The sequence below is a fragment of the Rattus rattus genome, chromosome 6 (genome assembly GCF_011064425.1).
Source record: "Rattus rattus isolate New Zealand chromosome 6, Rrattus_CSIRO_v1, whole genome shotgun sequence".
NCBI lineage: Eukaryota > Metazoa > Chordata > Mammalia > Rodentia > Muridae > Rattus > Rattus rattus.
This window is the reverse complement of record NC_046159.1, coordinates 156,648,617-156,669,387: the sequence shown is the minus strand read 5'-3', so window position 1 is coordinate 156,669,387 and position 20,771 is coordinate 156,648,617. Positions and strand designations below refer to the sequence as shown.

At 47.3% G+C, this 20,771-nt stretch overlaps 1 protein-coding gene and 1 pseudogene across 1 annotated transcript in view; both read left to right on the top strand.

Annotated features, from left to right (window-relative positions):
• Positions 1-936: 936 nt before the first annotated feature.
• LOC116903025 lies at positions 937-1,524 on the top strand (annotated as a pseudogene).
• A 2,985-nt stretch (positions 1,525-4,509) lies between these two features.
• Positions 4,510-20,771, top strand: part of Paxip1 (PAX interacting protein 1) — a 51,063-nt gene continuing 34,801 nt past the window's right edge. Inside the window, exons 1-5 of the mRNA XM_032907173.1 lie at positions 4,510-4,747; positions 7,183-7,317; positions 12,353-12,396; positions 14,615-14,678; positions 20,194-20,307. Coding sequence (XP_032763064.1) covers positions 4,667-4,747; positions 7,183-7,317; positions 12,353-12,396; positions 14,615-14,678; positions 20,194-20,307 — 438 coding nt within the window. The 5' untranslated portion in view covers positions 4,510-4,666. The remainder of the gene's footprint in view (positions 4,748-7,182; positions 7,318-12,352; positions 12,397-14,614; positions 14,679-20,193; positions 20,308-20,771) is intronic.

Here is a 20,771-nt window from a genome sequence, read left to right as displayed (position 1 = left end):
TTGCACAAGAATTGCTTGTGAGGTTCCTGCAGCAGTTTGTTCCTTCTACAACTTTGTTTCAGGCCAGTTGGTGACCCTGTCGGTTTCCTCAGGATTGAACTACAGTTGCCTGGTGTCTGCCTACCTAGAGGACTGGTCTGCAGCTGCTTAGTATTTGATGTTTGTTACAGGACTGAAGTGCTGCCAAAGATCAAGCTCCCCCCAACCCCCAATTCCCCAATGAACCATGGCTGAACAGGTCCACTTCCCTCATATCCTAATAACTTTTCTCTTCCACTACCTCTGCTGGGTGGTGGGCTAGAGGAGAGGTTGAATCCTTATTAAAAGTAGGCTGCAAAAAATTTATGCCTACATGGACCTTTCCTATCTGAATTCGATCAGGCAGGTGGAGACTTTTAGTTTGAATAGGTAGACCCTATGTTCCTATTCAACAGAAGGAACCCCCAGGAAATAGAACTTCAGTCATTGATAATAACCCTTAAGACTGAGTGGTCAAAGTCTTAGAGGGGGAACCTGAGGCAGGATAGGAAGACAGAGGAAAGTAAGAAATGGCAAGCAAAGGGGTTCTCTTATCCCTGATGGCTAAGAACCAAGAGTTCTCACAAAAAGAGCCAGGCAGATGGCTCAGAGGATAAAGATGCTCACTGTACAACCCTGATCTTTGAGTTTGATCCATGGAGCTTACATATAAAGGTGGAAGGAGAGAACAACACAGAGTCATCTCTGACCTCTACACACATACTGTGCTATGTGTGCTCTGGCATGGCCCCCATGATGCTGTTTAGGGAGGTTATGGAACCTTCAGGAGCAAGAGTGTCACTCTGGCAGGCTTTAAGACTTCATACCCTGATTGCATTGAGCTCCATAGAGAGAGAGCCCGGGTGAGAGCCGGACAGGCACTGGGCAACTCTGTGCCTCACCAAGGAAAACCAATTAAACATGGGCAAAGGAGATCCTCAGAACCCAAAAGGCAAAGTGTCCTCATATACATTCTTTGTGCAAACCTGGGAGGAGCACAAGAAACAGCATCTGGATGCTTCTGTCAACTTCTCAGAGTTCTCCAAGAAGTGCTCAGAGAGGTGGAAGACCATGTGTGCTAAAGAAAATGGAAAATATGAAGACATGGCAAAGGCTGACAAGGCTCGTCATGAAAGAGAAATGAAAACCTACATCCTCCCCAAAGGGGAGACCAAAAAGAGGTTCAAGGACCCCAATGCACTCAAGAGGCCTCCTTCGGCCTTCTTCTTGTTCTGTTCTGACCACTGCCCAAAAATCAAAGGTGAGCATCCTGGCTTATCCATTGGTGATGTTGCAAAGAATCTAGGAGAGATGTAGAACAACACTGTCATGGATGACAAACAGCCCTCTGAGAAGAAGGCGACCAAGCTGAAGGAGAAATATGAGAAGGATATTGCTGCCTACAGAGCTAAAGGAAAACCTGATGCAGTGAAAAAGGGGGTGGTCAAGGCTGAAAAAAGTGAGAAAAAGGAAGAGGAAGATAAGGAAGAAGAAGATGATGATTGATGATAAGTGCAGTTTTTTTTCTTATTTATAAAGCATTTAACGCCCCTGTACACAACTCACTCCTTTCAAAGAAAAAAATGAAATGTAAAAAAAAATTTAAAAAGAGTTTATAGTCCTATTTCCCTTCTTCTTTACTCTCTCTGCTTTGGCTTGTGCTTAGAGATGTGAGCAAGGCTGTGCCTCTCCGCCATTTTGGATTCTCTCTAAAACCATAAGCCCAAAGAGATTCTCCCTCCTATAGATTCTTTTCGGTTATGGCATTTTATCACAGCAAAAGAAAGGGGCCCCAATCCCTCACACAGCAAACATGCACGTACACTTTATAAATAAATAAAATTAAAATTTAAAAAGGAAACCTCACAAAGATTAGGAGTCCCTGTCCCAACTTGTCCCCCAACACTGAGCATCTTCCTCACAATTTACATCCCAGACCCCCATAACAAGAGGGGCTTAGGGAGTCATCCCTACTCTCTTGAATACCATCAATAAAGTTCAGGTCAGACAAAAAAAAAACAATGTCAGGAGTGGTGGGGGCCTGGAGGGGTGGCTCAATACTTTGCATAGCTTCCTGCTCTTGCAGACGACCTCAGTATGGTTTCTAGCAGCTACATATATACCACTTATAACTCCACCAGATTTTATATATTTATAAAATTACACACTGTATGTGTGTATAGATATATATATATACATATATATATATATATATTTTTTTTTTTAAAGCTGACAGTAGGCAACATGACACAGCTCAGGGCTCCCAATTATTGTTTGGGTCTTCCTGAGTACAAGAGGAGGCGTTTGGTTGTTGGTATTGACAGGCATGGATTACTTAGGAAAATAAGTGTTTCCTGAAATTAAGCCACTGTGTTTGTGTACAAGCAGAGAATTCTGTATGTAAGTACACACATTGGAATTCACAGGGGACAGCATGAATCTGAGCTGAGGTGTTCTGACAGCATTTGCTGGCCCTGCATCACAGGATCACTGAATATACAGTGCAGAGTGAGCGTGTTGTATGTTCAGAACTGAAGCTGCAGTGACAGCTCATGGTACAACACCCGGCATAGCCAGAAACACCCTGGATTTACCACACATTTTAAAAATAGCCTTTGACCCTTGCATGTTTGGAAACCTTCTACTGCTGCCAATTCTTTTCCTATCCCCTAATGGAGTCATGATATAAAGTATAAGAAGTGAGGCTACAGCCTATAAATTAAATTGAACTTAATAATACCTAACTTTATGGGGTATGTAGTCAGCTAAACAGAACAACAAAATGAAAACACTGTACACAATATCAAAATGTAATTTTAGTCTGTTAAAGATTTTTACTTTATGTGAGTCACCTGCGTGCCTGGTGATCTTGGTTGCCAGAAGAGGGCCTCAGAACTCCTGGAAGTGGAGGTACAGACAGTTGGAAGCTCTCATGCATTCATGGACATACATCATTCATATATAGAGCACACATGCGTACACACACTACTGACTTCCAAAGAGCCATTGGAAAATACTGTCTCAATACTCTGCTTTCTCATGGTAGAAGGGATTGAATGTTTCCAGTACTACCTTTATTTTGTTTCTAGTTTCATGTTCACTTTTTGCCTGTATGTCTGTGCACCCAGTGCTTGTAGTATTCTCAGAGACCAGAGGGATATTGGAGCTCCTGGAACTGATGTTACATGTGGCTGTGAGTCCGCCGGGATTCAAATCTGGGTCCTCTGCTAGAGCAACAAGTGATCCTAACTGCCAAGCCATTTTTTTTTTTTTAAACTGAACTCAAATTTATCAAACTTTTTGAGAGAGAAAAATCACTATTTACTCAAATAGTATGAGCTTAAGCAAGGTGCTTATTTTCTGATGGCTGTAAAACAAAGTGGCTCTGCTCTGGGTTCGTTTGAGATTATAAGAACATCAACACTCAATCTGCATGAAGGTCACAGAAAACACAAAGCCTGATTAAAGAGCAGTGTCAAGAGTGCAGGACTTGTCATTCTGCGAGGGCACCACAGCAGTTTCAGCTGTCATTGTCATTCCTGTAACTTTATACATCCATACTTAATTACAGTTATCTGTGAAGACAATTTCTTATGAATTTTGCTGTTTACCTTTAAGAACTATGTTGACGGAGGCTTGGAGCGCTCAGGAGTTCAGAACACTTAGTTCTCTTGCAGCATCTCCAAAAGTTTGGTGCCCAACACCCACGTGCTGTGTCACTTCAGTTCCAGAGGATCCTGAAGCCATCTTCTGACCGCTGTGGGCACCAGATACTCACCGGGTACAGATACATACATGTAGGGAAAATCCAATACACGTAAAGATTCTACATTTATTTAGAGTGTGTGTGTAAGTGTGTACGTGTGTGAGCGGAGAGGTCAGAAAACAACTTGCTGGAGCCGGTTTATGCTTGTCACCACGTGTGTTCTAGGGATCGAACTCAGATTGGTGGTAGGTGTCTTTGCCTGCTAAGCCAAGTCGCCGGCTCCTACTTTGCTCTTAAGCTGCATCACCGAAGATCAGTTCCCCGCCGACTGCCGCAGTAGGTGTGAAAGGGGCGGATGAAGGAAACTGACCATTAGCCAGGGTCTGCCTGACTCTAGGCTGGACCGTGGACAGCACAACAGCCGTAGCAGCGACAGCTGAATTCAGAACGCTCGATTGTGCGGATCGCCTTCCGCACCGAGGCTCCGCCCCTTCGCGCATGCGCAGCCAGGTGGCCGCGCGGGGTGACGGGAGTCCCGCCCAGGCCCCGCCCTCTGGCTGGTCCACCGCAGCTGTGCGGGGGATTTAGTGTCTCTGTGACTTCGGTTCTCGGTCGCGGAAACTCGGCGGGGGCAAGGCTGCCAGATGCGGTGTGAACTGTTTTAGAAAATCATCTCTGATGCCAGACGCGATGGTGTAAGGAGCGCTGTGCGGCGCTCAAGGTGGAATAGTCCCACATGCTCCCCTGCCGGTCCGGTCCGGTGGTACGTGCCTCAGGGCGCGCGCGGCTCCCGCGCTCCGGGCCTCGGACGGGCGGGGGCGCGGGTCGGAGTGCGGCTGCGGCTGCGGGCCGGGCTGTGCGGCCGGGCAGTTGGCATAGCTGCGACGCTGGGCGCGGCGGGCCGGGTGACGCGGGGCCGGGCGCCGCCGCGCCGCCGCGATCATGTCGGAGCCGGCGCCCGAAGTTCCGGAGGAGCTGTTCCGCGAGGTCAAGTACTACGCGGTGGGCGACATCGACCCGCAGGTACCGCCCGCGCGGGGCCCCTCCGCCGGGCCGTCCCCCTCCCCGCTTCGTCGCGCGCGCGCCCTGCAGGACCCCAGGCCCGAGCCGCGGGGCACGCCGGGCCGCGCAGGGCCGCGCAGGGCCGCGGGAAGGGTCTCGCGAGCACCGACCCGGCGCGTTCGCCGGCCGAGCATCTTGCGGGGCCCTGCTGAGCGTGTCCCTTGCCTAGGGGCCTGCCCTCCCGGTCCCTGATTTTTCCCTAAGGGTGGACTGTACGGTAGGTATGGAAGGTACCCTGCTTACACGGTCACAGTAATAAGTGCGTGTGACCGTGAATCTGGATCCATCCACAGGACAGTGGATATCTTCAGGACTGTGGTATCTTCAGGACAGTATCCCAAACATTTCTTTTCCTAAACTATGCTTGCAGTTGTGTCGCCTTCGGTGTCTCATAATGTAAGCTAAACGGGTCCTAAGGAAGGAATTGTCCAAGAGTCACTGAGCATGGCCTTCCAGAGACTCATACTTGTATCCTAGTAACCGAGGTCCGTTGGGTCTTCCGTCGCGTGCTTATAGCAGACTTTTTCTAGTACTGATCACCCCATTACCACCACCACCTTTCTTCTTCTTACCCTTTCTTGTACTTCATTTTAGGATTTGGGCTCTTAGAAGGGTCCTGGACTAAGTGTCACTTGAAACCAAGTACACACTGAACTGAGCTGTTTGCCCAATTATGTGTGAAATCTGAGTGCTTTAAAGAGAATCCCCCTTGTAAAGCTTTCTATTCTGAAATAGTGTGTATTTCAGAAAGGTTTAGAGCCAGGGCACCTATTCTTTGAGTTTTGTAATACAAATTGAGGAAGCTCACAGGTGGTGAGCACCCCAGTACAGACTGGGCATCGGGCCTGGTACACGGAGTGCTGCAGAAGAGTGCACTTGAATGCTGAGTCCTACAAATAGAACAGGTGTAGGTGCTGGAGGTGTTGAGTCTTAAATAAGCGGATATTGAGTACAAGAAGTTGTATGGACTGTGTGTTCTAGGCGTTAAAGGCATATGTATACTTGGCATGTGTCCTGATGGTCACTGCGCATAGTTACAAGGTGGCTCCCGTGAGGTGGAATTAGTAATGTCCAGTTTGGGAAGGTTTGGGTGTCCTTGCTGTGTGAGACCTGAGTTTTCACAGTTTGATGGCCACTCCAGGGAGCTGGAGCGTGAATGTGGATAGAAGGTGTTGAGCACAGTGAGACTTGTTTCTGGAAATTTGTCATGAAAAGAAAGCTCTGGGACCCGAGAAGGGGAGGCTGGGGAGAGCTTGCTGTGTACGTGTTGCTGAGTAGTGTGAGGCTGAAGCAAGTGGATGGCGTCTGTGGGTGAAGGGAAAGATACTTGGTGCAGGGAAGCTGGCTTGTGCTGGCGACTGTTGGCTTTCCGTGCATCAGGTACAGGCTTCCCGGGCTGCTCCAGTTCTTAGTGATGCTTAGCAGACCATCCTAGACTGCATTGCTTTTGGCTCTGCTTTGACTCCGGCCCGCATACCACTGTCCAGTCGTTCTCCTCTGGTGCTACTCCGTGTGTTCCTGACAAGACCTCAGCATTTGACATCCTAGTGGCTGCCATGTTGACTCTCAGAACTTTGACTGCCACCTCTAATAGGTTATCTCTGGAGAGCCAGAGTCCTCTCTCCATGTGACTGATAGTCTCTCACCCGCTCACACAGGACCAAAGAGTAGTATACCCACACTGAAACCCAGCAATGCCCCTTCCTCTCTGCTTCCAGTCAGTCCCTCTGGGAGATGCCAGCATTTCCTGCTCGGCTTTTCTGCCGTGCCTACACCCTGTCTAGTTACTGTGTGGGTAAGTGTTCTGTTTGCTGCTGATGTTTCTTAGTGACCTGCCTCTTAAAGTTGTCAGAGTGGTCACAGTTGTGTCTTAACAAGTGTTCTTATGTTGCTGTCCATCTGTAAGATCTGGTGGTGCTATCTTCCTTTGTGATATCCTTCCATGATTTAAGGAAGGATTGTTATGCAGAGCATCCAAGAAAACATTGACCATGGTTGAATCTGAGTTTTCCTGCCAGGCCCTCCCTTGCCTGGTGGGCATCTACAAGTTAGGCTTCTCCTGGTGGGTCTCTGCGTCCAGAAACTTCCTATCTGTAGTGGAACCAGTCGTCAGCCTTTAGATTGGATACCTGAAACAGGTACTCTGTAGAGTTCAGCAGGTGCTGGTGTATGCTGTCTGTCTGGAGGGCCACCAGCAGGGGTAGCTGGCCACCCCATCTCTGTAACTTGGACTGTGAATCAGGGTTGCTACTTTTTATTGTCAAGAAAAGGCTTCTCTGTAGAGGACAGGGTATGTTTTTATTGTGTTTCTATTGTAGTTAATCATGACTTGTTTGAATTAGGAAGGCAGTATAGTACTTTGTTGTTATTGATTGTGCTGTTGTTTCTTTCCTTAGGTTATTCAGCTTCTTAAAGCTGGGAAAGCCAAGGAAGTCTCCTACAACGCTCTGGCCTCTCACATCATTTCGGAGGATGGCGACAACCCAGAGGTGGGAGAAGCCCGTGAGGTCTTTGACTTGCCCGTTGTAAAGGTAAGTAGAAGCCTGAGCCTCTGCACTGGGCTTTCTGCTAAACATCATCAGGTAAACAAAGCCCATAAACTTCAGTCACCTGCCTTAACTTTGGGACTTTCCGTCCTATGGCTATACTGTAAGTATCCCTGGACATTGTGGGAATGCTCCCTTGCTGTCACTTCCTGCCAACTCTCCAGCCCAGAAAACAGTTGTAGGCTTTGTTGCCTTGTCAGATACATGGCTTGCATGTTTGGTTCCAGAAACCTCTTATAGGTCACTGTCCTGTCCTGGTGGCCAGGGTCCTGATCTCCAGCTCTAGAGCTGAAGGGAGGAAGCCCTTGCTCTGCTAACTGCCTCGTCTCCCATGGTAAGGGTCCCTGTGCTAGCTGTCTTCCTGCTGGCCATCTGCCTTGTGGGTACGGCTTCCGCTAGCGAACAGTTTGTTCAGCTTTTGTGGCCCTGTGAACTGTACTATGGGACTTTATAGAACATGTTACTGTTGCTGTGGCCCTAGCTGCCGCCGCCACTGCCACCACCCTCTCCATACTGTTCAGTGCTGTACCATAAGAAGCCAAGATTCTACAGTAGCAGTTAGAAGTGAGGTGACCGGGTGAGAGTAGGTGTTGAGACGTGGCTGGCTGTTGGACATGGTGTTGTCCCAGCTTCTGGGGTCTGAAAAACTCTGCCGTCTTATAGACTTGACCTTTAACAATGAACCTGACAGGTGGTCAGCCTCAGGAGTCATAGAAGAGGCTCTTGACCCATACTGTCAGTAAACTACCATCAGAGGACAGTTCCTTTGTAGCAGTAAATATGGTGGTCACATTGCTTACGAGTACATGTGTTTTGAGCTGGGCTGCCAGCTCAGGCCCCTTATGTCTCTGAAGACACTTCACTTATGGCTCCTGGGCACTTCACCTACTGCTGCATGCTAAAGCTGAAGCTGGCTGTGCGCCAGCAAAGGCCTTTCCTTCCGTTTGCGTCTCAGCCTGCTCTTTCTGTGAGCTTGCTTTCTGTTAGCCATTGTATGTTAAAGTGATTACACGGCTCTGAAAGATTTACCTTAAAAGTGTGTTTTGGGGCCTAGGTCACTGTTGCCACACTAAGTATAATGATGGATTTTAATCACATTTGACCCTAAGATTGTCTTGCAATAAATTGTATATCTTTGTGGCTTTTCTATGCCTGCCCTTGCTCTGAAATAATGACATAGACATCTGGTATTTTTATTAAAAGGCTTCTGACACTATAGCTAGGCAGATAACTCATCTATTACAATCTAAGGCAACCTACTACCCAGCCGCGTGCCCATGACCTGCCATCTGGCTTCTCTTATCCCATTTGTGATCTTGGTGATCTCATGGTGATCTCTTAGGGCCAAATCAATCAATCTCTGTCTGTCTGTCTGTCTCTCTCTCTCTTTCTCTGTGTGTGTGTGTGTGTGTGTGTGTGTGTGTGTGTGTGTGTGTGTGTGTGTGTGTTGGCGGGGGGTCCTGGTCTCCCCGCACCAAGCTGACTGGGATTGGAAGTCATACCCTGTTCTCTTCTCCTGCCCAGCTATTGGTTGATCAGTACTGTATTAAAACCAATCGGTCTTTCCACATCACTGAGACAGCAGATGCTCCAATGATCATGCCAGTATCAGCGTCCAGACTGCACCAGATGTCAGCACAGCAATCTGTGCCTGAGTATGTAGTGCACAAACCACCCCAGCACTAAACATTTGTGCACCCCTTTAGTGTCTGGGGTAAAATTCGTATGGAAGATAGCTTATCCCATGGTTTAATAATTGGAGCTGGAGGGATAGATGGCTCAGTGGGTAACAGAACATGCTTTCATGAGTACCTGAGTTTTGATCCCCAGCACACATGGGAAACTGTGGCCATGTATGTCTCACTACTAAGAGAGATTGGAGACAGGAGGATTGCTGAGTCTGGCTGACCACCAGCTACTTCAAGTTTCCTAAGAGACTGTTTCAGGGAACTAGAGTGGAGACTGGAGTAGGATACCTGATGTCCTTCTCTGGCCTCTGAATGCGCACCCCCCCCCCCCACACACACACACACACACACACACACACACACACACACACACACACACACACCATACATACACCATACTACAGCACATCACACACACTACATACACATTTGTTCATAAGGCTAAGGGTGTAGTTTGGAGGCAGGGTAGTGTTTCAACATACATGAGGCCCCAGGTTCTATCCTTGGCACCAAGACAAAAGACAAATACAAGTTGCTGAAACTGCTTATATGTGAAGAAAAATGAACAGAAGGAAGAAACTTGGGTGCACCTGAGAAGATGGGAGAAGTTGCCAGATGTCACTGTCTATAGGATCAGTGAGTTATGGCCAGCAGTGCAGGCAGCTTCATCCTGTGACTACAAAGTTCTAGGTTGAGTGGAGCAGCCTGCTTTTGTCTTGCATGTGTGCAGTATCTGCTGCATCTCTAAGACCTGCCGTGGTAGGGCTGTGGCAGACTGGGCCCTATCCCACTCTACGTACTCTGGCTCTAGTTCTTAAACAGGAGATCCATGTCAGCATTCCTCTCTTCTTGTTATGTGTGGCAGTGCCTCGTTAGTTAGTCAGCAGCTGTTGTGTTTTGTCACAGGGCAATGGAGCTTCTCAGAGCTGACCTGTTTCTGAGTCTTTGCGGGCACTTCCTACCTTACCCCGTGAGTCTGAGCTGAGGCCTGTCTTTGTTCCCATGCAGATGCTGGAATGTGGATTTAGCTGACAGGGGCTGAGGTCTGTTTCCCAGGGGCAGGCACATTCTTTGGCCTATACTTCTGTCTTAGTCACTGTTCTATTGCTCTGAAGAGACACCATGAGAAAGGCAAGCATGTAATTGGGGGCTTACAGTTTCAGAGAGTTAGTCCATCGTCATCGTCATCGTGGACAGGAGCATGGTGGCAGTAGCTGAGAGCTACATCCTGCTCTGTAGGAAGAAAGGGGCTCAGGGAAGGGGTGGGGAGAGAGAGAGAGAGAGAGAGAGAGAGAGAGAGAGAGAGAGAGAGAGAGAGAGCGCGAGCAGAGTGCACGCTCACTCACCTGGCTTGGTGAGGTTTTAAAACCTCAAAGCTTGCAGAACTGGTAGCACACACTTTTACTTCCAGCACCTGGGAGGTAGAGGCAGGCAGATTTCTGATTTTTGAGGCCAGCCTGGTCTACAGAGTGAGTTCCAGCCAGGGCTACACAGAGAAACTCTGTCTCAAAACAACTACCAAAAAACCCCAGCAAAACCTCAAAGCCACACATTTTCTCCAACAAGGCCACTCCTGCAATCCTTCTCAAATTGGGCCACTTCCTGATGACTAAACATTGAAATATATGAGTCTATGAGGGCCATTCTTAATTCAAACCACCAAGCCTTGATATTAACTGTAGGCTTAGATTTTTCAAAACCTACTTTAGTTATGGTTCTTTAACCCTTCAACCTCTCTTAGTAGCCCACCAGCCAAAATAGGGGAGGAAGATGGCTAATAGGACAAGAGGGACGTGGACCTGTTTAGAAGTAGTTCTTTGGGTGGATTCCAATCTTTGCTGTTAGCAGTCCAATCTACAAGGAAAACACACACACAAATCAGCAGCTGCGGCTGGATCTGGAAGAAACTGCATGGTTTTGCCAATTGGCAAGAAGCAGCCAGAATATCACCAGAAGTTCTTTGGTGCGCTTCTCTATGTGAAGATCAGAGAAAAAAGCAAGGCAAACCAATGCCAGAATGTCCGCTGTCTGTCTGTTATACTTAATTCTTTCTGAAGTCACATGTCCTCTCAAGCGTCTAGCAAAGCATCATATGCCCTTCATCAGACAGATTCTAGAAAAACACCACATGCCTGTTCTTAGCAAAACATTCTCTCAGGTGTCTGCTTTAGCAAAGCATCCTCTCATATGACATGGCACAACTGAGTCTCGTAAAACCAGATTCCCACTTTAATGTTTTTAAAAATTATTTTGCTATGTATGTGAGAGTTTTGCCTATTTTAAACCAAAACAAAAACAGTTACACACAGGTAACTTGAAAGATGCCATATAGGACACACTCTGGGTCTGAAGGCAGTAAGGCAGACCTGACCATGGTTTCTTTCTTACTGATCAGCATGAGAGCAGAGACTGCACTCTCCCTGTTCACTGCCCATTGTCTTGCACCATCTCTGCATAGATGTGAAATGTATCTTGCTGACTACATTGCTGCCTCAGTAGTGAGACATTGAGTATAGATGTTTTCATTGTCCAGGCTTCCAGATGTAAGCTGGCTAACAGGGGCCATTAATAAACTTTCAGATTGTTGTTTCTTGAAATAAGAGTTAGAATAGTAACAGATGAACTAATTTTTTTATTTATTTTTTTATATTTTTTAAACGTGCAGTAATGTTTTGTTTGCATGTTTGTGTGAGGGTGTCAGATCCCCTGGAACTGGAATTAAAGAGAGTTATGAGCTGCCAAGTAGGTGTTGGAAATTGTATCTGAGTTCTCTGGAAGAACAGCCAGTGGTCTTAGTAGCTGAGCCATCTCTCCAGCTCCAGTTGTTCTAAGTTTTAAAATTGGATTAGAACTATAAGGTGAACTAATTCTCCAAGAATATAAAGTACACACAGGTAGCTCTCAGTCTACCTTGTAATGAACGCAAAGATTAGAATTTGTAAGATTAGAAGAGGTTTTGTTGTTGTTTTGTTTTTAAGGTTTTTTTGCACATATTGTATATTCTTGGTTTTAAATCAACCCAGAATCTTGTGAATTTTGTTTATTTCTTTTCTGGGTGGGTGGGGTGAAAAGCAGTAAAACTGTGGACCTAAACGTACGTGTCTGTCACAATCCTAAGGAATGCGGTGGCCGCTTCACTCTGGGCCTGGGGTCTGTGGCTTGGGCACATGATCTTTGGTTGCTGCTACCTGGCCACCATGCTTACAGGTGGGTGTCTGTAGTAGGTCACAGGGGAGCCTCGTAATTTCCAAAAGCAACTACTAGCGAAGTCATGTCATTTTGGTCACAGATTGTGAATGTTTTTTGATTTGTATAATTCTTTTCTTTTTCAGCCTTCCTGGGTGACTCTGTCCGTGCAATGTGGCACTCTCCTGCCGTATCCTTTTGTGCAATAAGGTCGGGGATAGCTGTGGGTTTAAGAGACAGTGAAGTAGTGGGCTCATGAGTGGGGTTCTGGGGGATAGCTGTGGGTTTAAGAAACAGTGAGTTGGTGGGCTCATGATTGAGGCCAGCCCTTTCCTCTGCCCCTCTGCCCCTACTCTTTCCTATCCTGTATGAAATGGTATGTACCTGGTCCTCGTCATTACCTGCGTCAAAAAGCTGTGACTAGCAGTTGTGGCGAGGACCTCGAGTTGCAGCTCTTCTTAGTCTTATGATGTCTATTTAGACAAAGATTAGACTCAGAATTCTAAATCAGGTGAGAATATGAATGACTCAGACACGAGGAGGAAGTTCCAAGTTTGAAGGCCCGTGTTCATCTTTTCAGTTAGATCCATGGGAAGTTTATTATCCTACACTTTCTACCCAGCACTTGCTCTGGGGTGAAAATTAGAATGGTGAAGACCTTATTCTGGGGTCACGGGGTGCAGCTCAGTTATAGAGGGCTATCTTAATTTTAGGTCCTGGCCTCAGTCCCCAGCGCTGTATGAATTGTGCATGCCCATAATCCCAGCACTTGGGAGGTAGAGGCAAGAGGATCAATAGTTGAAGCTTATCCTTGGCATCGTAAGAGAATTCAAGGCTAGCCTAGGCTGTATGAGACCCTGTCTCAAAACCAAACCAAAAGCAAACTCACTCTACCCTGTGCAGCCTCCTCCCTCCCTGTGTCAGCTGTGTCATATTTTCACGCTCAGGGTCCTGTATTGTGTCCCAAGTGGGACACTTTTCTCCATTGCTGTTTCTTGCTGGAGGCTTACTGGCTTCTGCTTCACTGTTGGATGAAGCTTCACTGCGAGGCGGTCGGAGCAGAGCCTGACTTAGGAAATCACTTCTGCCATCCAGTACTGATGCTGAGTTGAGGCCAGGGGCTGGGATGGACACCGTCCATCATTCACCTGCTTCGTTCCACAGCTGGGCCTGGCAGCTCTTGAATGCACATTCTCCTTTCAAGACCAAGCAGAGGGACTCAACTCAGATAAAAGTGAGATACTACCGAGGGCCTTAGATGCTTAAGCCTTCCAATCAGCGGTTTTTCTTAGAGGATGCAGTTCTGACTCAGAGATTCTAATTTATTCATTCTTTCTTTATAATCATAGGTTTCAGACAGACAAACCAACCCTGGAAAGGTGGACCTTTCTGAGATGGAGTCAAGGGTTCTGTCCTTGGTATCTTTTCTGGACCCTTTGTACTAGTCGTCCTTAGGAAGCTGTAGGTTAATTGAGCTCTTACCTGTCTGGCATAAAGAAGCCTAAGCAACAGAACACAGGCCCAGCGGAGACTGGGTGGTAGTCAGCCTGAGGTTTGTTGGTGTCTTCCCCCATCTTTCAGAGAGTAGCCTTGAAGTTATGTGTCACCGTGGAAAGGCCTTGGGTAATAGAGCCTAGGGCTGTGTGCCGGAGTGAGTCTCCATTGATTCTGGGCAGGGATAACCCATGTTAGGATCTGTCAGTGGACCTGCCAGGAGAGGCTAACGCAGCAATTACAGTCGAGTCTGTTCATTGCCCATTTATCTGAGTAGGTCCTTTCCACTCGTTTTGAACCCTGGACACTCCAGTGTGTTGAAGACTCCCCGTCTCTGGAGACCTGCTCTATCAGCTTGAAGCACAGAAGATCCCAGAGGAACTCAGATGCATGTTCTAGTCAACCTTCAAACTGGGAAGGTCTAGGGATTGATAGTCTAGGGATTCTGGGGCCCTGAGTTGTCCTGCCTGAGTTCAGAGCCCACAGGTTCTTCTGGCTAGGAAGAAGCCCTTTGTAGGAATAGCACAGCCTTGGTGCTGCATTCTGACGTCCTCTGCGCATTGCTCTAGGTTGTGTGTCCATGTGTCTCTGTCCCTGTATATCTATCTGTCTGTGGTGCGTAGTTAGGTGGCTGCTGGGAGTCAGGAAGTTTCCCTGTGAACACACGGTGTCCATCTTAGTTAGGATGTAAGTAGAGGTTGGATTTTGCGCTGCCCTTTGCTGAAACTTACTACCTTTCATACTTTACTCCCACTTGCTCTGCAGTCTCTGGTCATCTTCAGCCTGTCTCACTTTCTAATGAACGAGCGGGAGGGAGTGGCAGAGCCTGCCCTAGTGGACAAGGCAGGGCTTGTGGTAGCGAAGGTCCAGTGTGCTCACCTTACTTCATTGCAATCTTAATAACTGTCCGACAGAGTCAATGGTTTCTCTCCAGAGTCCTGTCAGATTTTTTTTGGACTCACTGCCTGCCTTTCTCAGGTAAGCATGATTATTGTCTATGATGGTTCTGAGCACTCATGCGCTTGGACCTATGGCCTATTTGTTAACAAGTTCCCTAGAATCCTTGTCTAACTATAAAATATACAGACATACATAATGTAAAGAAATAGCAGATATTTAAACCTTGAATATGAATAATACTTTACATTAGAAGATGAGAAGCTTCACTCAGACTTGTAGGCTAAGGATTTAATAAGGATGAATAAGAGAGAGATAACTCCAAGGAGTGTGTTAGTCTGTATTAGCTCATCAAGTCAGGTGGACATTTTATAGAAGAGCAGCGCTTTGCTTATTATGCTGGTAACAGTGCGTTCAGTCCTGGTGAGATGCAGGCAAAGTCAGTGTAACTGAAAGGGTTAGCAGTGTGGGGACTGCAGTGCTCCATGTGTGGAGAAGTGTGGAATGAGGATGGCCGTGCCCACGTTATCTACAAGAGGGCAGGTCAGAAACAGATGGGGATAGGGAGGAGCTGAAGGACCCCGTCGTATGCACACACTAGTTAGAGACTTAGGATTTACAGACGCATGTAGCGGTGAGGCATGGTGTTAACTGCATGTGACAGGGATGCACAGCATCACATGAACCAGGGCAAATGGGAAACGGAGGACTGAATGGTGATGGTGCTAAATTTGGGGTCCTGAGAAAGTGGGTTTTGCTTTAAAGTACACCCTTGTAGCTGTGTCCTGTTCTGACAAGAGCCCAAGCTGTAACACGGCTGTCACAAATAAGGGTGGCACTCCTTAAACAGTGCTAAAAGGAGGGAGTTAGGGAGAAGGTGCAGTGGTGAGGGCCCCTACCCCGCCCCCTGGTTCCCAGTGACTAGGGAGGAAAAGGTGCAATGGTGACTGTGCCCTGCCCTCACCTGGAGGGTCCTGTCAGTAGTTCCCACTGCTCAGCCTTGGGACCTGTGATGGCAGGTCTGAGGGACTGCCCTTCTTCCCTCTCTTCAGGCCTCTGAGAGAGGAGCAGAGCAGGGTGCTTGCGAGCTGCAGAGGCCTTGGCCTTTGCCTCCCTCTCCCCTCAGCCTTGCCCAGGTTGGGAATCAGGGTTGTCGGGTTGCCACTGTTAGGTTGTTGGCTAGACTTAACCTTTACCACATGACGTTGCCAGTCTGAGGGACCCCTCCTTTGTCCAGGCAATGAGTAAGTAAGTCTATCTGGAGTTACTTCATCTTCTCTGTCTTGTAAATTCTAGAAATCTGTGGAATTATAAAGGCTTCATTTTTGTTCTGCTGCATCAGTTTGATGCAGATTATTAAAGTTGCCACATTCTTATTATTTTTTTAATAGGAATTTGTCGAGATTTGTAAAATTTTCTTTAAGCTTTATTTTCTCCTTATTTTTCTTTTAATTTCACTTTTTAGTGTTGTGGGTCCCTCCCCCTTATATAAATGTATATTTCCATGAGGACAGTCGTTAAGGTTTGGTCGATGTGCAAGGTTATAATGCTGGTGATTCTGGGTACAGGCAGCCTCTACTGTTTTCCATGCAGCTGTCTCTGCTTTATAACCAACACCAGAGAAGTGGCCATGTCTCCATCTCTGCATAGCACCACGTGGCTATGGCCAGAGAGCCTGTCCAGGCACTGAGAGGTGGGTGGTGTCGTTTTGGGGGCTCCAGAGGCAGATTGTTTTTCTGGGAAGTAACCTGCATTCTCAAGATCATGGCAGGATCATATATCCTCAAGCAAGTCGAGTAGGAAAAAAACAGATTTATAAGCAGCAGACCTTGACGGATCTTGGTATCTGTCACACTAGTCACTTCCTGAGCATTGTTGAAGACCCCAGTGTGCACTGGGAGGTGAAACTCTGAGAGATGCCACCACCACTCCTGACAAGAGAACTTTTTTAAGAAAGGAAGACTGTCTATGTCTAGCAAGTGTCAGCTTACTATATACACTGATAGTTTATGGTTGCTAAAAAATGTTAATGTGCTTTAAGCTATGTTAACACATATGCAGTGTGCAGCTCATGCTAATTGTAGTATAACTTGTCCCTCAGGAAATGAACAGGCTGCATGCAGGCAGGCACATGGAGGAATTTGGTGTGCTACAACACAAAGTGCAGGGCTGGGGAACAACACAGTGAACTGCCCTCAGGGTCAGACTCTGCCTTTCGTGGAGATGGCCACGTGGCTCAGCATCCTTTCAGCAAGAATTGTAGGAGTCCATGCACCACACCCAGGCACGACCACCTGAGCTGAGGCCTGCTCGGTTCCAGAGGCCGCTCCCTTTTCTTATGGGAGCGTTGAGAAGAGCTAACAGCCCCTCTGGAGTCTTCAGGGAGAGGTGGGGAGGAGGGCTAGGAAGACCTTGGAGAGGAAGTTAGGAGCCTGGTGGAGAATCTGCTCAGCTGCAGCTCAGGGTGAGAAGGCTGCAGTTGCACGTCAGCCACATTTCATGGCTGCACTGGGTCCTCATGTGGCTCCTAACTTGTGGGGACCTTAGTCTCTAGTGAGGATGGTGGCTGGCTGGGCTGCCTTTCTTGTGGGTGGAGACTAGACGAGAGGGTTCTCTTTGTTGTTTGTTTGTTTAGACAGGGTCTCATGTAGTCCAGGCTAACCTCAGGTTTGCTGTGTAGGTAAGGGTGGGGCTTTGAGAAGGAATAACCTCCAAGGGCTCATATATTGGAATGTTGGTCCTTGGTTGGTGGAATTGTTAGGGAAGGATTAAGAGATGAGGTGTGTCTTTTTTGGAGTTGTGTCTCTGGGGATGGGTGTTGAGGTTTCACAAACCCACGCCAGGTGCCCACACCAGTCTTTCTACCTTGTGCTTCTGGAGCAGATTTGAGCTCCTCAGCTTGCCCGCCTGCTGCCCTGCTGCCCCCGTGATGCTCATGGACTCACCCTGGAAGTGACCTGATCATGTTATCGCTTCATAGCAGTAGGAAGGCAGCAGAGACTGAAGATAGCATTGCATTTTTGTCCCCATTCTCAGATGTTGGGGCTACAGGCGTGTACCACCATGCCTAGCTGCAAGCAGTTAGTTGATAGCGAGGGAGCAAGTTTTTTTGGGAGGACAGTGGGACAAGAAAGCAGATTGTCAGCTTGTGGGCAGTACACACGGCTGGCTTGCCGGGGTTCTGTGAAGTGACAACAGGCGGAAAGCTGACATGTATAGGTGGTTTAGTGTGTTGACAGTGGCATTTACGTGTGTCTAGGACAGGAGCCAGGCAGGATAGGCTGCCTTGGCTCAGCTGGAGAGCTGGGGCTAGCCTGATCCTGGAAGGGGGCTGGGAAGCATGAGAGCCAACGTGATTTTGGAAAGAGGCTTTTTAAAAAGTGTTTTCTCCCATTTAAAGAAATGGCTTTTGAAAACCTGGAAATTACAGAAAAGTGTAAAAATGAAAATAGAAATACCCCCATATCCCTTGACCGACCAGGAGGTTCCAGTAGCTGGTGTGTGGGTGTGGAGGCCGGTCTCTCTCACCGCTACAAAGATCTGAGCTGCTGTGGGTGTGTGCAGTACCTCATGCTCTGAGCTGACAGGAGGTGGTTATCAGAGACAGTGCTTCCCCTGCCTGGTGAGGTGTGTGTCGGACGTGGCCATTCAAGTGCTAAGACTACATCTGGATTAGGTTTTCCATTGGTTTTAAGCGAAGATTGTATGTGAGTCACTGGAGTGCTCTTGTCAGATAATTAAACCTCCTTCTCCAAACGCTGCAGGAGGCTGCGAATAGAGTAGGGTCTGACTTGAGAATGACTTCAGAAAGCTCCTGAGTAGTCAGAGCAGTGTGGAATGTACAACAGCCCCTAGGAGTGGTTGCACAAGGTTGGATCCTCGGGGGCCACATGCTGGCATGAAGAAGTCATCTGTTTATTAGTACTTGAAGCAAATATAGAGACAAACTCCAGGCTTCTTCAGTATCCATAAACCTCAACCTAAAATACATTTAGCCAGAAGAGACTCATGTACCCGTGTAATTCATCGTAAAGTGATGACTGCATTACATTTCTTTCTTTTTTTACTCATTTTATTCACTTATGTTTCAAATGATATTCCCCTTCTTGGTATCGCCCCCCCCCATCCTCCCATCTCATCCCCTCCCCTTTGCCTCTCTGAATGTGCTCTTCTACTCACTTCACCCTCTCTTGCCTCACCACCCTAGCCTCCCCCCGCGATACTGCATCAAGCCTCCACAGGACCAAGGGCCTCCTTCCCATTGATGCCAGATAAGATTAAGTGTTTCTTTTGCCTTTCAGAATAAATTTTATCCTTTAAAAGTTAGTTTGGCCTTTCCCTTGCCTTAGGCCAGTGTCTGACAGTGGGTGGATTTGGACCTTGGCTGATACACTAGGGTGTCAGGTGCCAGTGTTTACAGTTTTATGAGTGTCACTGGGGTTGGTGGCAAGTTGTGTGTGTCACCGTCATGGTCGGTTAGTGTGGGAGACCTGTGACACAACTTCTGGTACATAGTAGGCAGGTAGGCAGGCAACACTGGCAGCGGGCCGCAGTGCTGGAGCCTTACATCTCCGTGAACCACAAGGCCTGTGACTTCCCGTGCTTCAGGCTTCACCATGGGATGTGTGTGTTTGGCTCTCCACTCACTGGGTTTTTAGCTTGGAACTTTATCCATGTCATAATTAAGATTTGCTACCAGTTTGAGGGAGTTCTTTGTAATTATGACATAAAAATTTTATGATTTTTTTTTCTTTTTTTTTTTTTGTGGGGGGGGGAAGGAGGTCAGGTATCAAAGCTCTCATGGAAGCCAAAGAGCAGTTGTGTGAAGTGGACTCTCCTGCCTTCATGTGGGCAGGAATTGAACTTGGGCCATCTGGCTTGCATAACACGTGCTTTACCCATTGAACCATTTCACCAGCCCCTATAAATATTATTTTGATGTTTGAACATTTTCAGAAATGATGGAAAGTGGAATATCTTTCTGCCCTTTTTAGAATTTTGTGTTATTTTTTTTATAGACCATAATCCTCTATTGCCTTTGATGTGCAGTTGGAATTTAAAAAGAATTATTTTTATTTTATGTTTGGGTGTTTTGTCTGCATGTATCTCTGTATCTGTACCACATGTGTGCGGGGCCCATGGAGACCAGAAGAGGGTATTGGATCCCCTGGTATTAGTTACAGATGGTTGTGAGCAGCCATGTGGGTGCTGGGAATTGAACTGGGTCTCTAGAAGAGCAACCTGTGCTCTGATTGCTGCGCATCTTCTCTGACCATGGATGGGAATTTTTAAATATTATTTTGTTGTGCTTGGGATCTTGTTTATGTCCAAGGTCTTGTATCAGCAAGGCAAGCTTGTCCCCAGTCCTGGGAGGTGCTTATGCTCAGGTGGTGACGTGGCAAATGGCTTCTGTTGTGAAGCTGCTGTGAGCAACAGGGTGGCTACAAGCTGCTCTTATGTTTCTTATGAGCATCTTCCAGCCAATTAACGGCAGGAGCCCAGCAATAAGCGTGTTGTGTGGACACCACCATGTAATAAAGTGGAAATGGAGACACAGTAGCATGTGTGGTGATGCCTTTGTCTCTCGCTCCACCAGGTGTCGTCTGAAGACAGAAGTGCCCTGTGGGCCTTGGTTACGTTCCACGGGGGCAGCTGCCAGCTAAACCTTAACAAGAAGTGCACACACCTGATTGTCCCAGAGCCGAAGGGGGTAAGCACTGCAAATGCACCGTCCTCCTAGGTCACCCAGGCGCAGGAGTCAGGGGAGCTCTTTGCAGTGACTGGAGTCTGTGTACAGAAGCTGCTTATTTTAGTTTCTGCAATAACAGATGGGAGATTATAAATTACAATTAAATTTCACAAGGAAATATGTGGATATGATGGGTATATTTGTCAGGGTTGTGCAGAATGGCAGAACTTATAGAATGAATCATTCTGGATGGATGGATGGATGGATAGATAGACAGGAAAATGGATAGATGGATGATGGAAATAAATGGATGGATGGATACATAGACAGGCAGGAAGCTGGATAGATAAATGATAGGTAGACAGGTAAATAGATACATAGAACTTAATACATCACTCACAGGATCCAACAGTGGTAGGCTATGAGCAAAGGTCCAGGTATCCAGAAGTTTCTCTGACTGGATGTCTCAGCTGGTCTTTTGTAGA